Source organism: Pseudophryne corroboree, chromosome 5 (genome assembly GCF_028390025.1).
Source record: "Pseudophryne corroboree isolate aPseCor3 chromosome 5, aPseCor3.hap2, whole genome shotgun sequence".
NCBI lineage: Eukaryota > Metazoa > Chordata > Amphibia > Anura > Myobatrachidae > Pseudophryne > Pseudophryne corroboree.
In genome coordinates, this window is record NC_086448.1 from 201,343,881 (window position 1) to 201,360,842 (window position 16,962).

General features: G+C 44.2%; 1 protein-coding gene across 1 annotated transcript in view; it reads left to right on the forward strand.

Moving 5' to 3' along the window:
- Window positions 1-15,652, forward strand: part of RAB18 (RAB18, member RAS oncogene family) — a 102,940-nt gene extending 87,288 nt beyond the window's left edge. Inside the window, exons 6-7 of the mRNA XM_063922012.1 lie at window positions 4,638-4,704; window positions 14,126-15,652. Of these exons, the coding sequence (XP_063778082.1) occupies window positions 4,638-4,704; window positions 14,126-14,298 (240 nt within the window). The 3' untranslated portion in view covers window positions 14,299-15,652. The remainder of the gene's footprint in view (window positions 1-4,637; window positions 4,705-14,125) is intronic.
- The last annotated feature ends 1,310 nt before the right edge of the window (window positions 15,653-16,962 follow it).

Here is a 16,962-nt window from a genome sequence, read left to right on the forward strand (position 1 = left end):
ATGGAGAGGAGAAAGCACTATATTCGTGGCTCCGGATTGGCCAAGAAGGACTTGGTAACCGGAACTTCAAGAGAGGCTCACGGAGGATCCGTGGCCTCTACCTCTAAGAAGGGACCTGCTCCAGCAAGGACCCTGTCTGTTCCAAGACTTACCGCGGCTGCGTTTGACGGCATGGCGGTTGAACACCGGATCCTGAAGGAAAAAAAAAAAGGCATTCCGGATGAAGTCATCCCTATCCTGATCAAAAGCCAGGAAGGAAGTAACCGCAAAAACATTATCACCGCAATTGGCGAAAATATGTTGCGTGGTGCGAGGCCAGTAAGGCCCGACGGAGGAAATTCAACTGGGTCGATTCCTACATTCCTGCAAACAGGAGTGTCTATGGGCCTGAAAATGGGGTCCATTAAGGTTCAGATTTCGGCCCTGTCAATTTTCTTCCAAAAAAAAAGAACTAGCTTCAGTCCCTGAAGTTTAGACGTTTGTAATAGGGGTACTGCATATACAGCCTCCTGTTGTGCCTCCAGTGGCAATTTGGGATCTCAATGTAGTTTGGGTTCCAAAAGTCACATTGGTTTGAACCGCTTAAATCTGTGGAGTTAAAATATCTCACATGGAAAGTGGTCATGCTGTTGGCCCTGGCCTGGGCCAGGCGCGTGTCAGAATTGGCGGCTTTATCCTGTAAAAGCCCTTATCTGATTTTCCATTCAGACAGGGCGGAATTGAGGACTCGTCCTCAGTTTCTCCCTAAGGTAGTTCCAGCGTTTTCACCTGAACCAACCTATTGTGGTGCCTGCGGCTACTAGGGACTTGGAGGAATCCAAGTTGCTGGATGTTGTCAGGGCCCTGAAAATATGTTTCCAGGTCGGCTGGAGTCAGGAAATCTGACTCGCTGTTTATCCTGTATGCACCCAACATGCTGGGTGCTCCTGCTTCTAAGCAGACTATTGCTCGTTGGATTTGTAGTACAATTCAGCTTGCACATTCTGTGGCAGGCCTGCCACAGCTAAAATCTGTAAAAGCCCGTTCCACAAGGAAAGTGGGCTCATCTTGGGCGGCTGCCCGAGGGGTCTCGGCTTTACAACTTTGCCGAGCAGCTACTTGGTCAGGGGCAAACACGTTTGCTAAATTCTACAAATTTGATACCCTGGCTGAGGAGGACCTGGAGTTCTCTCATTCGGTGCTGCAGAGTCATCCGCACTCTCCCGCCCGTTTGGGAGCTTGGTATAATCCCCATGGTCCTTACGGAGTCCCCAGCATCCACTTAGGACGTTAGAGAAAATAAGAATTTACTTACCGATAATTCTATTTCTCATAGTCCGTAGTGGATGCTGGGCGCCCATCCCAAGTGCGGATTGTCTGCAATACTTGTACATAGTTATTGTTACAAAAATCGGGTTATTATTGTTGGGAGCCATCTTTTCAGAGGCTCCTCTGTTATCATACTGTTAACTGGGTTCAGATCACAAGTTATACGGTGTGATTGGTGTGGCTGGTATGAGTCTTACCAGATGATATTCAAAATCCTTCCTTATTGTGTACGCTCGTCCGGGCACAGTATCCTAACTGAGGCTTGGAGGAGGGTCATAGGGGGAGGAGCCAGTGCACACCAGTTAGTCCTAAAGCTTTCTTTAGATGTGCCCAGTCTCCTGCGGAGCCGCTATTCCCCATGGTCCTTACGGAGTCCCCAGCATCCACTACGGACTATGAGAAATAGAATTATCGGTAAGTAAATTCTTATTTTTTCCTTCATTGACTCCATCTCACAAATTATAACCTTTAGTAACCCCTTGTGGGGGCGAGCAAAGCGTGGCGAACAAAGCAAGCCCGCAAGGGGATACGTTTTTAAAAATGGTGGCCACAGATGAGAATCGAATCAAAATGTAACCCCCACACACACAAGGGTGTCAACCATTTTTGTCGGTCATTGTCATGTCGACCTTTTGTACCTGTTAATCTTTTGTACCAGTCACCTTTTAGATGTTTAACTTTTTCTTACGGTCAGCCTTTTGACTTTAACCATGTGCATGTCGTCCAGTTGGTGTCAACCTGACTGTCGACCATGTTACTGTTGATCTAATGAACCATAACCGTATCTTCACCTCAGTTTCAGTATTTTAACAGGCATGTAATAAGTAATATCTTACTGGCTCATTTTGGATATTCTCTGAGAAGAGGAAATAGAAAGTAAAACTATATAAAGAAAAGTAAGGCGGGGCGGGGAAATTATGTATGTGTGTGTATATGTATATAATAAGAATTTACTCACCGGTAATTCTATTTCTCGTAGTCCGTAGTGGATGCTGGGTACTCCGTAAGGACCATGGGGTATAGACGGGCTCCGCAGGAGACTGGGCACTCTTAAAAGAAAGATTAGGTACTATATCTGGTGTGCACTGGCTCCTCCCTCTATGCCCCTCCTCCAGACCTCAGTTAGGGAAACTGTGCCCGGAAGAGCTGACATTACTAGGAAAGGATTTGGAATCCAGGGTAAGACTCATACCAGCCACACCAATCACACTGTACAACTCGTGATAACTATACCCAGTTAACAGTATGAACAATAGCTGAGCCTCTCTCAACAGATGGCTCATACAATAACCCTTTAGTTAAGCATTAACTTATATACATGTATTGCAGAGAGTCCGCACTTGGGACGGGCTCCCAGCATCCACTACGGACTACGAGAAATAGAATTACCGGTGAGTAAATTCTTATTTTCTCTGACGTCCTAGTGGATGCTGGGAACTCCGTAAGGACCATGGGGATTATACCAAAGCTCCCAAACGGGCGGGAGAGTGCGGATGACTCTGCAGCACCGAATGAGCAAACTCAAGGTCCTCCTCAGCCAGGGTATCAAACTTGTAGAATTTTGCAAAAGTGTTTGAACCCGACCAAGTAGCAGCTCGGCAAAGTTGTAAAGCCGAGACCCCTCGGGCAGCCGCCCAAGAAAAGCCCACCTTCCTCGTGGAATGGGCTTTTACTGATTTAGGATGCGGCAGTCCAGCCGCAGAATGTGCAATAATTTTACCTCCGCACTTACACATATCCAAACAGGTGTCGGCGTTGTTGACGGAGACACCCTCCCACACACTTATCCGCTCTATCACCTCCTTAGAGGAGCCTTTTACCTCAGACATGTCGACACACGCGTACCGACACACCACACACACAGGGGATGCTCTATTTGAAGACCGTTCCCCCACCAGGCCCTTTGGAGAGACAGAGAGAGAGAGTATGCCAGCACACACCACAGCGCTATATAATACAGGGATGTACACTATACTGAGTGATTTTTCCCCTATAGCAGCTTATATACACAGTTTTGCGCCTAAATTTATGTGCCCCCCCCCCCCCTCTCTTTTTTACCCTTTGTGTACCAGGATACTGCAGGGGAGAGCCTGGGGAGCTTCTTTCCAGCTGAGCTGTGAAGAGAAAATGGCGCCGGTGTGCTGAGGAAGAAGGCCCGGCCCCCTCAGCGGCGGGCTTCTGTCCTTTTATGTACTTTAATGGCGGGGGTTAATGCACATATACAGTTTATCAGACTGTATTATGTGCTTTTCGCCAAGTAAGGTAATCTAATTGCTGCCCAGGGCGCCTTCCCCCCCCCCCAGTGCCCTGCACCCATCAGTTACCGGAGTGTGTGGTGTGCTAAGGGAGCAATGGCGCACAGCTGCAGTGCTGTGCGCTACCTTAATGAAGACCGGAGTCTTCAGCCGCCGATTTTCAACTTCTCTTCGTTCTTCTGGCTCTGCAAGGGGGGCGGCGGCGCGGCTCCGGGACCGGACGACCGAGGACTGGGCCTGTGTTCGATCCCTCTGGAGCTAATGGTGTCCAGTAGCCTTAGAAGCCCAAGCTAGCTGCAAGCAGGTAGGTTTGCTTCTCTCCCCTCAGTCCCACGTAGCAGTGAATCTGTTGCCAGCAGATCTCACTGAAAATAAAAAAAACTAACAAATACTTTCTTTCTAGGAAGCTCAGGAGAGCCCCTAGGGTGCATCCAGCTCTGACCGGGCACAGATACTAACTGAGGTCTGGAGGAGGGGCATAGAGGGAGGAGCCAGTGCACACCAGATATAGTACCTAATCTTTCTTTTAAGAGTGCCCAGTCTCCTGCGGAGCCCGTCTATACCCCATGGTCCTTACGGAGTACCCAGCATCCACTAGCACGTCAGAGAAATGTGTGTGTGTGTGTGTGTGTGTGTGTGTGTGTGTGTGTGTGTGTGTATATATATATATATATATATATATATATATATATGTATATGTATATATATATGTATATATATATATGTGTGTGTGTGTGTGTATGTGTGTGTGTGTATATATATATATATATATATATATATATATAATATTGCAGAAGAGCTGGCACTCAGTATTCCTCAGTGGTATTCGCCTCTGTGCCCTCCTCAGACGCCGTGCAGCGAGTAGTGTGTAGCATGTAAACGGCGGCACTCCAAGGACTTATTAATCGTAGTAAGGATAGGTGTCACCTATCCTTACTACGATTAAGAAGTCCTTGGAGTGCCGCCGTTTACATGAGAGATATATATATATATATATATATCTCTATATATCTCTATATATATATCATTTATTTACACAAAGATGTATTGATTTCAAATGATGTCTACTTACAGGAAAGCAGAGAAGTGGACAGGAATGAAGGTCTCAGGTTTGCACGAAAACATTCTATGTTGTTTATAGGTATGTAGATTTGTTTACCCTTTAGAAATATTTGAATTTACTGTTTTCATTGTGTTACATTGGTCATTACAATTTGTCTTGCCTCATTAGCAATCAATATTTTTAAATAATAAAAAAAAAATTATAGATAATATTGCTCTGTTAAAATAAAAAAAAACTTTAGTTTTAACTCCTATTAAACCTCCTCATTTGCTGATTGTCTTTGTGGCAGTTCTCTGAGACAATTTAGCTGTTTTTAACTACTGGTGGTTTTACAATAGCCTCTAAACTGCTGAATAGCAAATCCGACGAACTGGAGGTCAAAACTGCCGGTAAACCAGTCGTGTTGCTTTACTTTCCATATGTATAATCAACAGAAATTCTTCTATAGCCCCGTACGTTCAGACCTTGACTCCCCAAATTCCTGTGCGTTTTGGACACTGTCTTTACGTGTTGATTGTTCTGCTGTGTCTGCCTATTTTGTATTCCAGAGATCTCTTTTTAAGTCATGTATGAGACAAAAACATTATTTCTTAAATCACCCTTTTTTTCTGCAGCGGGGTACACTGGGACTCCACAGGGAATACATTGGGGTGTAGAGTTGGATCTTGATCCGAGGCACCAACAGGCTAAAGCTTTCACTGTTTCCAGGATGCATTGCACCACCTCCTATATAACCCCTTCTCCAGGCACTGGAGCTCAGTTTGTAAGTTGGTGTCTGCAGTGCAGGTCACTAACAGGTGGGGCTGCGCTAGGCAGCCCTGAAAAGAGCTTTTTAAGAAGACTTCAAGGGCCGCAGCACTATTTATGTCAGTCTAACATTCTGTGCTGCGACTCCATCACCTCCCCAGCAGCGCTGCATACTCCCATGGCCAGGTTCCCAGGTACTTGCAGCGGAGTCGCACTTGTCATCAGGCACACCACCACTGACACTCTCCATGATCACGTGGCTGCACATCAGGGAGGAGATAAGAGGGTCCCCCAGGTGGGACCCGCCGGTTAATCGTGGTCCCAGGAGATGGACCATGCCGCTGGCGTGAGCACTATTGCATCCACTGTATCCACCAGGGCAAGGGAGCACAGGTCGGATTTACCAAAATCTGTTTGATATAGGCTCCACAGTACCCGGTGCTGAGGGCCAGCATAGGGGATAAGGTGCTGACCTGTAACCCCTCCCCCAGCTCTGGGCGCTATCTACTGCTGGTGTTCCCACCCTGGAGCAGCATTTCACTCTCCCTCACTCCCTGACAGAGATTTTGGTACCATCTTCACTACTAGCTGGGCTGATCTCCGGGACTGCAGGGCTCTGTCTCCTCTGTAGAGCCGCCTGTCTCATCAGTTCTGTGCATTTACAGGAACTTAAGTATTCTACATGTCATTTTAGGCAGTGTTAGCAGTACTCTTGTTCTTAACTATCTGAATATTTAGTACAACTATTCTATGATATACATGCAGTATCTACTGTGCATTGTTGTATCTATACTCGTACATATTTATATGTAAATGTACTAATCCAATGCAGTTTTATTGTTTATATGTAATAACTTCTGCATTGTACATGTGGCTGAGTGTGCATGTAGCTGTTGTGTGGGATTCTATTCTCCTGTATCACATATTGCTATCACTATGTTCTGTACCCTGATGGGCTAGGTGCATCAGGGTATCTTTACTGTGTGTTTCAGTCACCTCATACCGCTTAAATCCTGTGTTTACTGTCACATAGCATAGGTTTTTTTTGCAGGTATTGTGTTTGGCTATATTGTACTGTTACTCCCTAAGGCTACATTCCTTATGTCTGCCACACAGGGTGGGAAATCTGCAGACGCTTCTGCATCCTGCAGTATTGGCACCACCCAGTCAACCTGCAGCACCTATGGCCAATCAGGACCCACCTTGGGCAGCGTTCTCAAGTATGCTGAGTACACTTGTGACATGTTTTACGCCCCCTGTGGGACCTCCAGTGCCATTGCAGCCACATATTGTCCCTGTAGTTAATCCGCCCTGGGCGGATACTATGTCTACACAATTACAACAATTAAATGAATCCTTGATTAGACAGAAGTCTACCCCACGCCCCTCTGGGGCCGAGGGGTCATCTAAACGGGCCATTTCTTCACAATCCACTAATATTTCGGATAATTCTTCTGATGAGGATGGGGAATACACTGATCCGTCAGACACTGATACAGTTGCTTCTGATGAGGAATCTACAAACCAGGTTGATGTTCCTGACCTAGTGGAGGCTATTAAGTGAATTCTTCAAATAGATGATGACATTGAGCCTACTACTGCATCTAAGAAACCTGGTAAGTTCAAACCTCAGAAGGTTGCTAAAGTAGTCTTGCCACATTCTGACCATTTAATTGACATACGTCAGGAATCCTGGTCTCCAGGAAAGAAATTTTCCGTCTAAAAAGATGCTATCCTATTCCTGAAGAGTTGAGTAACAAGTGGGAATCTCCACTGCCGGTGGACTCATGTCACCCGTCTTGTGGTGTCCTCTACTCTGCCTGTCACCACTGTCTCCTCACTGAAGGAACCAACGGATAAGCGTGTGGAGGGATGCCTGAAGTCTGTTTATTCTCTTACTGGTGCGGTAGATAGACCCACTATGGCAGCCTCCTAGGCTGTGAAAGGAATTGAAGCATGGGTTCATACAATTGAGGATGAGCTGCTGATTTTTCTGACACTGACAGACAATATCTGTCTTATATTACCACAGTCTCCCACTATATTCAGGAGGTGGCCTCTGATGCAGGTGTAATGGCGGCCAAGGCATCTACTACGTCTATCCTGGCTCGTCGAATTATGTGGTTTGAGGTCCTGGAAGGTGAACCTGGACTCTAAAAAGACCTTGGAGGTGCTTCCTTTTAAGGGAGACATCCTATTTGGGGAGGATCTGAACAAGATCGTAACTGACTTGACTACTGCCAAGACTGCGTATCTCCCAAATACTAAGCCTTCTGCTCCGAAGGCTAAGAGTACCACCTTTCGTTCTTTTTGACCTCCAGGGAAAGCAAAGGGTCAGGCGTATCCGCGACCGGCTCGTGCTTCCAAAACCACTAAGCCTAAATCTAAACAAACCTGGGCCGCCCGTCAGCCTGCTTCCAAACAAGACAAGCCTCCTGCATGACGGGGCGGGTCTTCTCCTGGGGGATCTTCAGGACAGGATCAGATATTTCCACTCTCGCCTAAGAGTGTCGATACACTCGGCGATGCAAGTACTAGACCTCATGGTGTCTGCTTTCGACATGGTAGAGTATGCTCAATATCATTCCCGCCCTCTGCAGAGGTTAATCCTTTCCAAGTGGGATGGCCTGCCTCATAGGATCAGGTCTCAAATGATCTTCACTCCGGAGGTTCGTCCGTCACTGAGCTGGTGGCTTACAGGACCAACAGTTGAGCAGGGACCGTCCCTTCTGGATCTCCAACTAGGTCCTCCTGACAATGGATGCCAGTCTGCGGGTTTGGGGTGCGGTGTTGGAGCAACACTCTCTCTCCAGGGTCGGTGGACCAGGATGAATCACTCCTCCCGATTAAACATTCTGGAATTGCGGGCAGTGTTCAGTGCTTTGTCTCTCGTCCTGCCTCTGTTAAAGAACAGGCCTGTTCAAGTACGGTCAGACTACGCCACCATGGTGGCGTACATTAATCATCAAGGCGACACTCGAAGCCGCATGGCAATGCTGGAAGTGTCAAAAATCCTGCATTGGGCGGAACACCATCTGCCAGCAGTATCGGCAGTGTTCATCCCCAGAGTCCTCAACTGGGAAGCGGATTTCCTCAGTCATCAGGACGTTCACGCCGGAGAGTGGAGTCTTCATCCGGAAGTCTTTCAACTCCTAGTGGACAAGTGGGGCCTACCAGATGGCGTCCCGACACAATCAAAAAGTTAGTCTTCGGATCAAGGACAAGGGATTCTCAAGCAGCGTTCGTGGATGCACTGGCAATTCCATAGAACTTTTGGCTGCCATACGTGTTCCCTCCAGTGTCACTCCTGCCCAGGGTACTACGGAAGTTCAAGCAAGAAAGAGTAAATACTACTACTAGTCGCTACTGCGTGGCCCAGACGGCATTGGTTCTCAGGGTATATCGATAGAGCGTCCTCTTCTACTTCCTCAACGCCCAGACCTCCTCGTTCAGGGCCCTTGTGTCTATGCGGACCTGGCCAGACTGGCTTTGACGGCGTGGCTCTTGAAGCTTCTCTCCTAAGGGCCAAGGGATTCTCTGAGGCGGTTATTCAAACTACACTGAAGGCCCGCAAACAGGCTTCTGCACGGATTTATTACAGGGTCTGGAACTCTTACTTCACATGGTGTGCTGCTAAGAATTATGATGCCTATTCGTTCAGAACTTCTAGGCTTTTGGCTTTTCTGCCTAGATTTAGGCCTTCGTCTGGCCTCCCTCAATGTTCATATATCTGTCTTGTCTGTGTCAGAGGAAATTGCGTCTGTTCCTGATTTTCATACTTTAACTCAGGGCATTTTACGGATTCAGCCTCCCTATGTCCCTCCTGTGACTCCATGGGATCTGTCTGTTGTCTTAAATGCCCTAAAAGAGTCTCCATTTGAACCTCTTGGGTCTGTGTATCTTAAATGACTTACACTTAAGGTCGTGTTTTTACTGTCTATTGCCTCTGTTAGGAGGGTGTCGGACTTGGGCGCTTTGTCCTGTCGTCCACCCTTTCTGATTTTTCACTGTAACCGGGCAGTTGTTCGAACTTGCCCTGGTTATTTACCTACGGTGGTATCTTTTCATCTTAACCAAGAGATTGTGGTCTTGGCCTTTAACTCTTTTTTGGTTTGTCCTCCAAAGAGCGGTCTTTGGATGTGGTACGGGCTCTCCGTATTTACGTAGAGAGGACTGCCTCCCTCAGGAGGTCAGATACCCTTTTGGTACATTTTGGTTTTCACAAATGTGGCTGGCCTGCAAATAAGCAAACCTTGGCCAGATGGATTAGAATGGTGACTGCACAAGCCTATGCACAGGCTGGTCTTCCAGCTCCTGCTGCTATCAAAGCCCATTCTACTGTCTGTTGGACCTTCTTGGGTGGTCCGCCGTGGCGAGTCCGCTGAACAATTGTGCAAGGTGGCTATGTGGTCCTCAGTGAACACGTTCATCAGGTTCTATGCCTTTGATACTTCCGCCTCCCAGGATGCTTCCTTTGGACGCCGGGTTCTTGTGCCTGCTACGGTGTATCCCCTCCCATGAAGAGCTGCTTTAGGACATCCAACCCTGATGTATTCCCTGTGGAATCCCAGTGTACCCCGCTGCAGAAAAGGAGATTTATGGTAGACTTACCATAGATAAATCTTTCTGCTAGGTACACTGGATTCCACAGGGCGCCCACCCTGACGCACTTGTCTTTTTTGGGTTTGTATGGTATAAGCCACTAGTCCCTTCTCCTCGTGAGAATGTGGTTCTATGTGACTAACATCTACCGTCTCTTTTACCTGCTACTTCATTGGACTGGTTAACGAAACTGAGCTCCAGTGCCTGGAGGCGAGGTTATAGAGGAGGTGGTGCATTGCATCCTGGGAACAGTCAAAGCTCTAGCCTGTTGGTGTCTCGGATCAAGATCCAACTCTACACCCCGATATATTCCCTGTAGAATCCAGTGTACCTCGCAGAAAGAGATTTAAGTATGGTAAGTCTACCATAAATCTTCTTTTTTTCTTTTTTTTTTCATACACTGTTCTGAATCTTTTTATTAGATCATCCTTCCTGCTTTGCTTGACCACATCTTAAGGAAACTAAATGTGGTATTGATTGTGTTTTGAAAAGCTCATAGATAACGAATAGCTGGCTCCTCTGGGACAGTGCTTGTGTAATAATGGTTCTGACGCATTGTAACCTCACCTGTTCCAGCAGTAGAATCACTTCCTGAGCAGTGTATTTTATCCCTTGCCCTTCAGCTGTTCTGGCCGTTCTGCAAGATGACTCACTCCAAGCTTATGTTTATCATATGTACAATAGGTGTGATTTCATTTCATGTAAATAACCTAGTAGGTTACCTTGAATTGAGCTCTCAGGGGATCTTACGTTGAAAATAATTAATTAACCATATCCTCTGAACAGCCTTTTTTGTTGGTAATTTTCTTTACCTGTATTTCATATAGTGAATTGTAACAGAACTGGCTGTGCACTATGGGGGGAATTCAATTGACTGCGGTACCACACACACACAAAAAAAAAAAAGCAATTCACCGACCTATATTGCATATGGTGGTATCGGGCAATTCAGCTGCGGTCCGTTTTTTGAGGGAGATAATTTACCTGTTTCCATGCGAAAACATAGGGATCCAGGCAAAATTCCCCGATCCCTGTGTTTTCGCAACCGAGGCTTTGAAAAAAAAACACTTTTCTCAGATTTTGTTTCTCCTGCCTCCGGGCAGGTGAAAACAAATTCCCCGATACTGCCAGTTATCAGACGTAATTGAATTACTCCCTGGTGATCAGTTACCCATTTTACCGCAGCTAATTGAATTCTCCCTATAAATTTTGAACCATGGAATGGGAAAGGTTTGATAGACATTTCGGTCCCCACCAGTGTTCCTAGTAAGGCAGATGAGCTGGGTGTGGTTCAAAATGTTGATATTCAGACTGTCTAAACCAAAATGTTGATATGGTCTTACTGCTCGTTAAAATAGCATTTTTACAGTATTGACGGGCTATGTACTAAGCTTTGGAGAGTGATGGAGTACCAGCCAATCAGCGACTTGAGTGATAACTACATACTGCTGAGCCACTTGGAAAGAAAGGGTCACAAGCTGGGTGCAGATTCCACCCTGCAGGGCTGTAATCCTAATCTGATCTATTTTGTAGCAAGTTCAGTTCTTACTGCTGTCATTTCCATCTCTTTTAGCTTGGTAGGAGCAGTGGTCAGCATATGGCTGATTTTACCAGAGAGTTAATTTTGCCCCAGCCACAAAAAAACACCTTTTCATACTTTTTCTGTAGTTCAGACTCTTCGCTTTGAGTCCTGTACCCACTTTTCATGGTTTTCTACTTTGTGCCAAGTGTGTTCCATGCTGTGCCAAGAATTACAAGGTTGACCCTTAGAAACTGTAGTAGTAAATTTTAATATCATCTAATGTGTTTTCTTTTGATTATTAAAAGCAGCGCCGTAGGATTCGGAAACCTGTCATTGCCTTTCACTTAAGCAAAGATTTAGTAAGAAGTCAGCATGACACCTGGTAAAATGTATGAAATCTGAAGATTTACACCTGATCGGTTACTGGTGATTTCAGAATGTACATGTGATTTTTTTTTTTTTTTTGCAATTTAGTAAATCTCGTTTTATTCAACCTACAATTTCTCATTTTTCAGAAAGTCTTCTAATTTAATATTTTTAGTGTGTTTACGAATGGATCATTTAGTGTGCTTCTAGGAGTGTACATCTCTCTTAGGCTCCGTCATTTACAGTGCAGTTTGGGGAAAGTTTAGAAAAACGACATGTATTACTGGCAATACTTTGTTTCTTTTTAATTGTTGTCAGATGTGAAATAGGTTTAAAATGATGAGATGCTGCTTTTTGTATTACAGACTTTCTATATAGTTGAATTAGGACGTGGAGAGCATGACAATGTGTCACAGAGCTATTTTGGTCATCCTGTTTTCTGACCTTTATTAAGACCCATGTTTGTGACCAGTTAAATTAACTTACAGGAACTGTCAGGTGACCTAAATCACCCACTCACATGGCTTTCTGTTTTTCACAACCACACTTTTAATACACATCTGTCCTTAGTATGAAAATTCACTTGAATAGACTTATTTACGTTCGCATCCCAGGTACCCAACCCAGAGGCTTTCCTTTCTCTCTTCTTCTTGTCCTTTTTTCTTTTACTCTTTCTTTTTCTTCTATGACCTATCTCACTGTTGTGTATGCTGCATTCTTGTAGTAGGGTAAGAGGGTGTTTGCAAAAGGGGCTAAAGACATGACTAACCCATAAAACTGGTGTTTTTACCTTGCGCTCACTATTTTTGGTATATGTTGTGGGCAGCTAAATTGCAAGTGAGGTTAAACCCAAAGCCTCAGTTACATAGCAATCACCAATGGTTTTTGCAACTGCGCCTGATTAATACAATGTAATACAGAATGACAGTGTTTATTTGATCTTACTAAGTGGACATGTATGACTTATCCACTGATTATAGTAGAAATGGGTGTTTGTCATACATACATAAATACATACATACATACATACATACATACATACATACATACATACATACATACATACATACATACATACATAAAGAATAGGAATTATCTTGTGATTGAGGATTGATTAATTAAGAGAACGGGGGAGGGTGGGGAGGTTTGTACAGCCTGATGTACTAGTCCTTGTCTGAGATAAAAACTTAGTCTGTGTGTAACAGAGGATGGCGTCCCATCCCTCTGCATAAAACATTCCAATGGAGTCGATTCAGTTCACCGACAGTTGAATAACGCCGAGAGTTCGCTCCCGTCGCTATTCAATTCAGCTCAAGTTAAGTCGGCGAAGGCGCGTTCTCCCGGGCTTAACAGGTTGAATTGTCGGGTGAACGGGCTTTCTCCAACTTAACTCCCTGCCGCGATGCTGATTCCCGGCAGAATCAGCCTCGCGGCAGCACTTTTGTCGGATTTCTTCTCTCATCCACCGGGGATGAGAGAAGAATTCCCGACAATTGAGGGTCACTTGTCGCTGTATTGAATTGCGCCGGGAGCTGATTCCCGGCGCTATTCAACTGTCAGTGAATTGAATCGACCCCAATGTGTATGTAAATAGATTGTGTTTAGCTCGTTGATCCAACAGTAAACAGATGTCCGGGAGGTCAAAAAGAGGGGAGCGTGCGCTAGAACGGTGTGTGGGGTACCCCTACGTCTGTAGGCAGGGGAACTAATGCCGAGAAACCGGGTGTGGGGACTCCGGACTTATCGCTCTCCACCGGCGCCTGTATGAAGAAGAGCTCGCCTTGTTACAAGCGTTCTCCCCTTCCCAGGAAAGCCGAGATGCGGTCACAGTTGGGTAGTGGGGCTTTGAGACCCCCAAAAAAGGACTACCCGTGGAGCTCTCCCCCTCTTGCAGAGTCTTACCAGAGTCTCTGCAGCTTCTGTCCCAGCTTCCGCCGCATATGTAATATTGTATGTTATATTGTTATGTAGCTCACTGTAAGCTAAACTTAGTCGAGATCTGCAAAGGAAAACAATGAATCTCATTGATAAATATCTTATTCTTGGTCTATTCATTTGACATGCTTGTCCTGGTATTTTAGATCTTATTTTGAAAGCAACATGCATTATAGGTATAGTGATCCTTTATTGGTGATTCTGTGGCGTCGGCAACATCATGTAATTAGCTGATTGCTGTAAAGAATATACAGTACTGATATCATCACTTGGGGTCTTTTAGGTAGTTTTTGTAATTCTTCACTAAATGGGTATTTTCTGTTTCAGAGTCCAGTGCGAAGACCAGAGACGGTGTTCAGTGTGCCTTTGAGGAACTTGTTGAAAAGATTATACAAACTCCTGGACTATGGGAAAGCGAGTCTCACAGCAGAGGCGTTAGGTTGTCTGATGAAGAAGGTGGCAGAGGAGGACCTTGCAGCGGATATTGCTCCATGCTATAAAATAGTTGTTGTACCCTCCGCCTATTTAATCATATATAGTGATACCAGTTTTCTGTATATAAATCATTTACAGTAAACATAGGGACCTTTCCAGTTTGCACACATTTGTTTGTATCATGAGACTTCTATTTGTAAAACACTGTCCAACAGATTTGCAGTCAGAAAAGTTAAGCGCATGAAACTGACTTTTTACTGCTGGTGTGATCAGAACTACATTAGCAAGTGCATTGGCTACGATGTCATTTGTTCATGTACTTTAAACTCTTATTTACATTACAGCACTATTCTAAACTATGAATGCTCAGTCCTATTTGCCCACCCGACTTCTTTCCTTGCTTACAACTATCCATATGTGTCTGTTAAAACCCTTGAGTGTTACACAATCCCAGCGTGGCCATTGCAGAGAATGACCCCTGCCTTGCTCTGGATGCTCACAACAGTATGTTCAAGCAGATGTCTTTTTATCACGTTGCCAAGAAAATGCAATTTCCTCTGATAGGTAATAACCACCAGATATGTATATGTTTGTAAGTAGCTTACGACTTCCCTGACAACTCATCAACTCTCCACACGTCTCCTGATTGTGTGTTTATGGTTCTTGGAGGCATCATACTTCAGTTTACAGCACTTGTTTCCTGTCCGATTCCTAACTGTTAGTGGCATTTTCATGTTACTGTAACACCGAATGGAATGATGTCTTCCCAGTGCATGTTGTGACGGGTCATCTGTTTTCTCTACTCCTCTTTCTGTGTGGTTTGCAATCCATTACATTGAAGGTAACTCTAAAGTATATAGTCCTTTATACATAAAACTAATTCTAAGTTTTGTTACTCTACCATGTTGAGCAGGTGGGAATAATTTAATCAATAATAATTTGTAGTATGGGTAATGCTAAAAATCCAGGCATATTGTATAAAACCCATCTCCTTATTGCTGGTGATATTGACTCAAGAATTCATGGCATTGTTGGATTAATTGCATGACCCTCTTTGCCCGTCTCCCCTGCTTTTTGGTTAAAAGGACAAATGTTCCAAACCAAAAATTGCTTGCTTTCATTCCCATAATGCACATCACTCTGAGTATCGGGAGTATGTGTCTGCTGTGCAGGATGAGAGTGGGGACATGGACCCATTGGGAAGTGAAATGGGACGAGAGAGGTCAGTAGGATTTTTTTTTTTTCTTTATATTGTTATCCTGTAATACTAATAGTCAGTCACTCCACACAGCCTGGCCAAAAAGTTTATTGCAGAAAATTCCTAATCGACCTACAATTGCCTTCAGCCTGCTAAGAATCTTTACGCAAAGCACGTTATAACTTATCTGCAGATATAAATAAACCTGATCTTACCATTCAGTTCTGTATGTGCAGGCTTCACTTTTTTTCCCTGGCTTTGGTGTAAGTTATTGCAAAAAGAAAACCCAGCCTATTCACATATGACTTCTGAGGTTGGTTATAGCACATTGCTGGTTAACTTTTGTAAATAAAAATTAAACCGGCCTTTTGTAACCAAGCTAATATTTAAATACAAATGCAGGTGCACTCCACACGCAATGGGTGCATATATCCCCCAGGAGTGTTGTGTGGTTTTTGTTTGTTTTGTTGTTTTTTTTATTTTTTACAAGTGTCAGTAACCGGTGCACTGTGTATTGTAAATGTAGAAGTATCGCTACAGTAGGTGTAAGTGTCATTTGTTCTTATGCCTGGCTGTGAGCACAAAGTGAGAGGAAAGACCACCTTTCTGTACTTGCATCAGTGTTTACCAGTTACTGCTGAGTTACTTGAAGGCCACCAAAAATACTGTAAGGATTTGGAATCTCTTTAAGTAAGATGCTCCTCTTAATTACACGCATTATAAATGTGTCTTTAGGGGATATATTTCAATGTGATCGGCAGCCATGTTTTTGTCTTTCTTTGGCGAACAAGCACAATGTTTTATGTAAGGCTTACACAAAAAATGAATGATTATTGGACCAACAGAACTCATGCTGAAATAGAAAAAAATATAATTTTCATATAATGTATTTTCTCCTCCAATAGCTGTAAAAAGTGTACTGTTTTTACACTGTGGATTATTGCAATGATTTTAAACTTTGCATGTAAACTATTTGCATGATGCCATTTAATTTACACTACATCTTATTCTGTTTACATTTAAAAAAAAAAAAATGTTTGTAAAATAAAGTAATAATCCAAGATTGCTGATAGAGATGACTGACTTTGTGTTCTGTGGATTGGTCATCTACAAATACTGGAGGCAGCCGTTTTGTGGGCTGATTCTTCAGTCTGTACATTATGAAAATGGCTGTCTTTATAGTTTGCAGATGACCGGTACACTCCAGAATGGCATGTTTGCAGGATGAATTAAATGACTATTCCAGTTTTATTGTCTAAGATATGGAAGACAAATGATGAGTTTCTCAGATGCTTTCTTCTTGATTTTAGTATTGTTCATTATACAGCTTCCTTTCTCTCACAGCCTAGGTAATTAATGAAGTTATGGAGGCAATATTGCATTCAGGTGGTCAGCTGCATCTTTTTTTAATAAAATGACGTTCTAAGCACAAAAGTGTATAACACTTAATAACTAACCGAATACTAGCTCCATTTTTCCATCTGTTGCAATTACAGCGTATTTGCTAATGCTATGAACCCCATCATGCAGG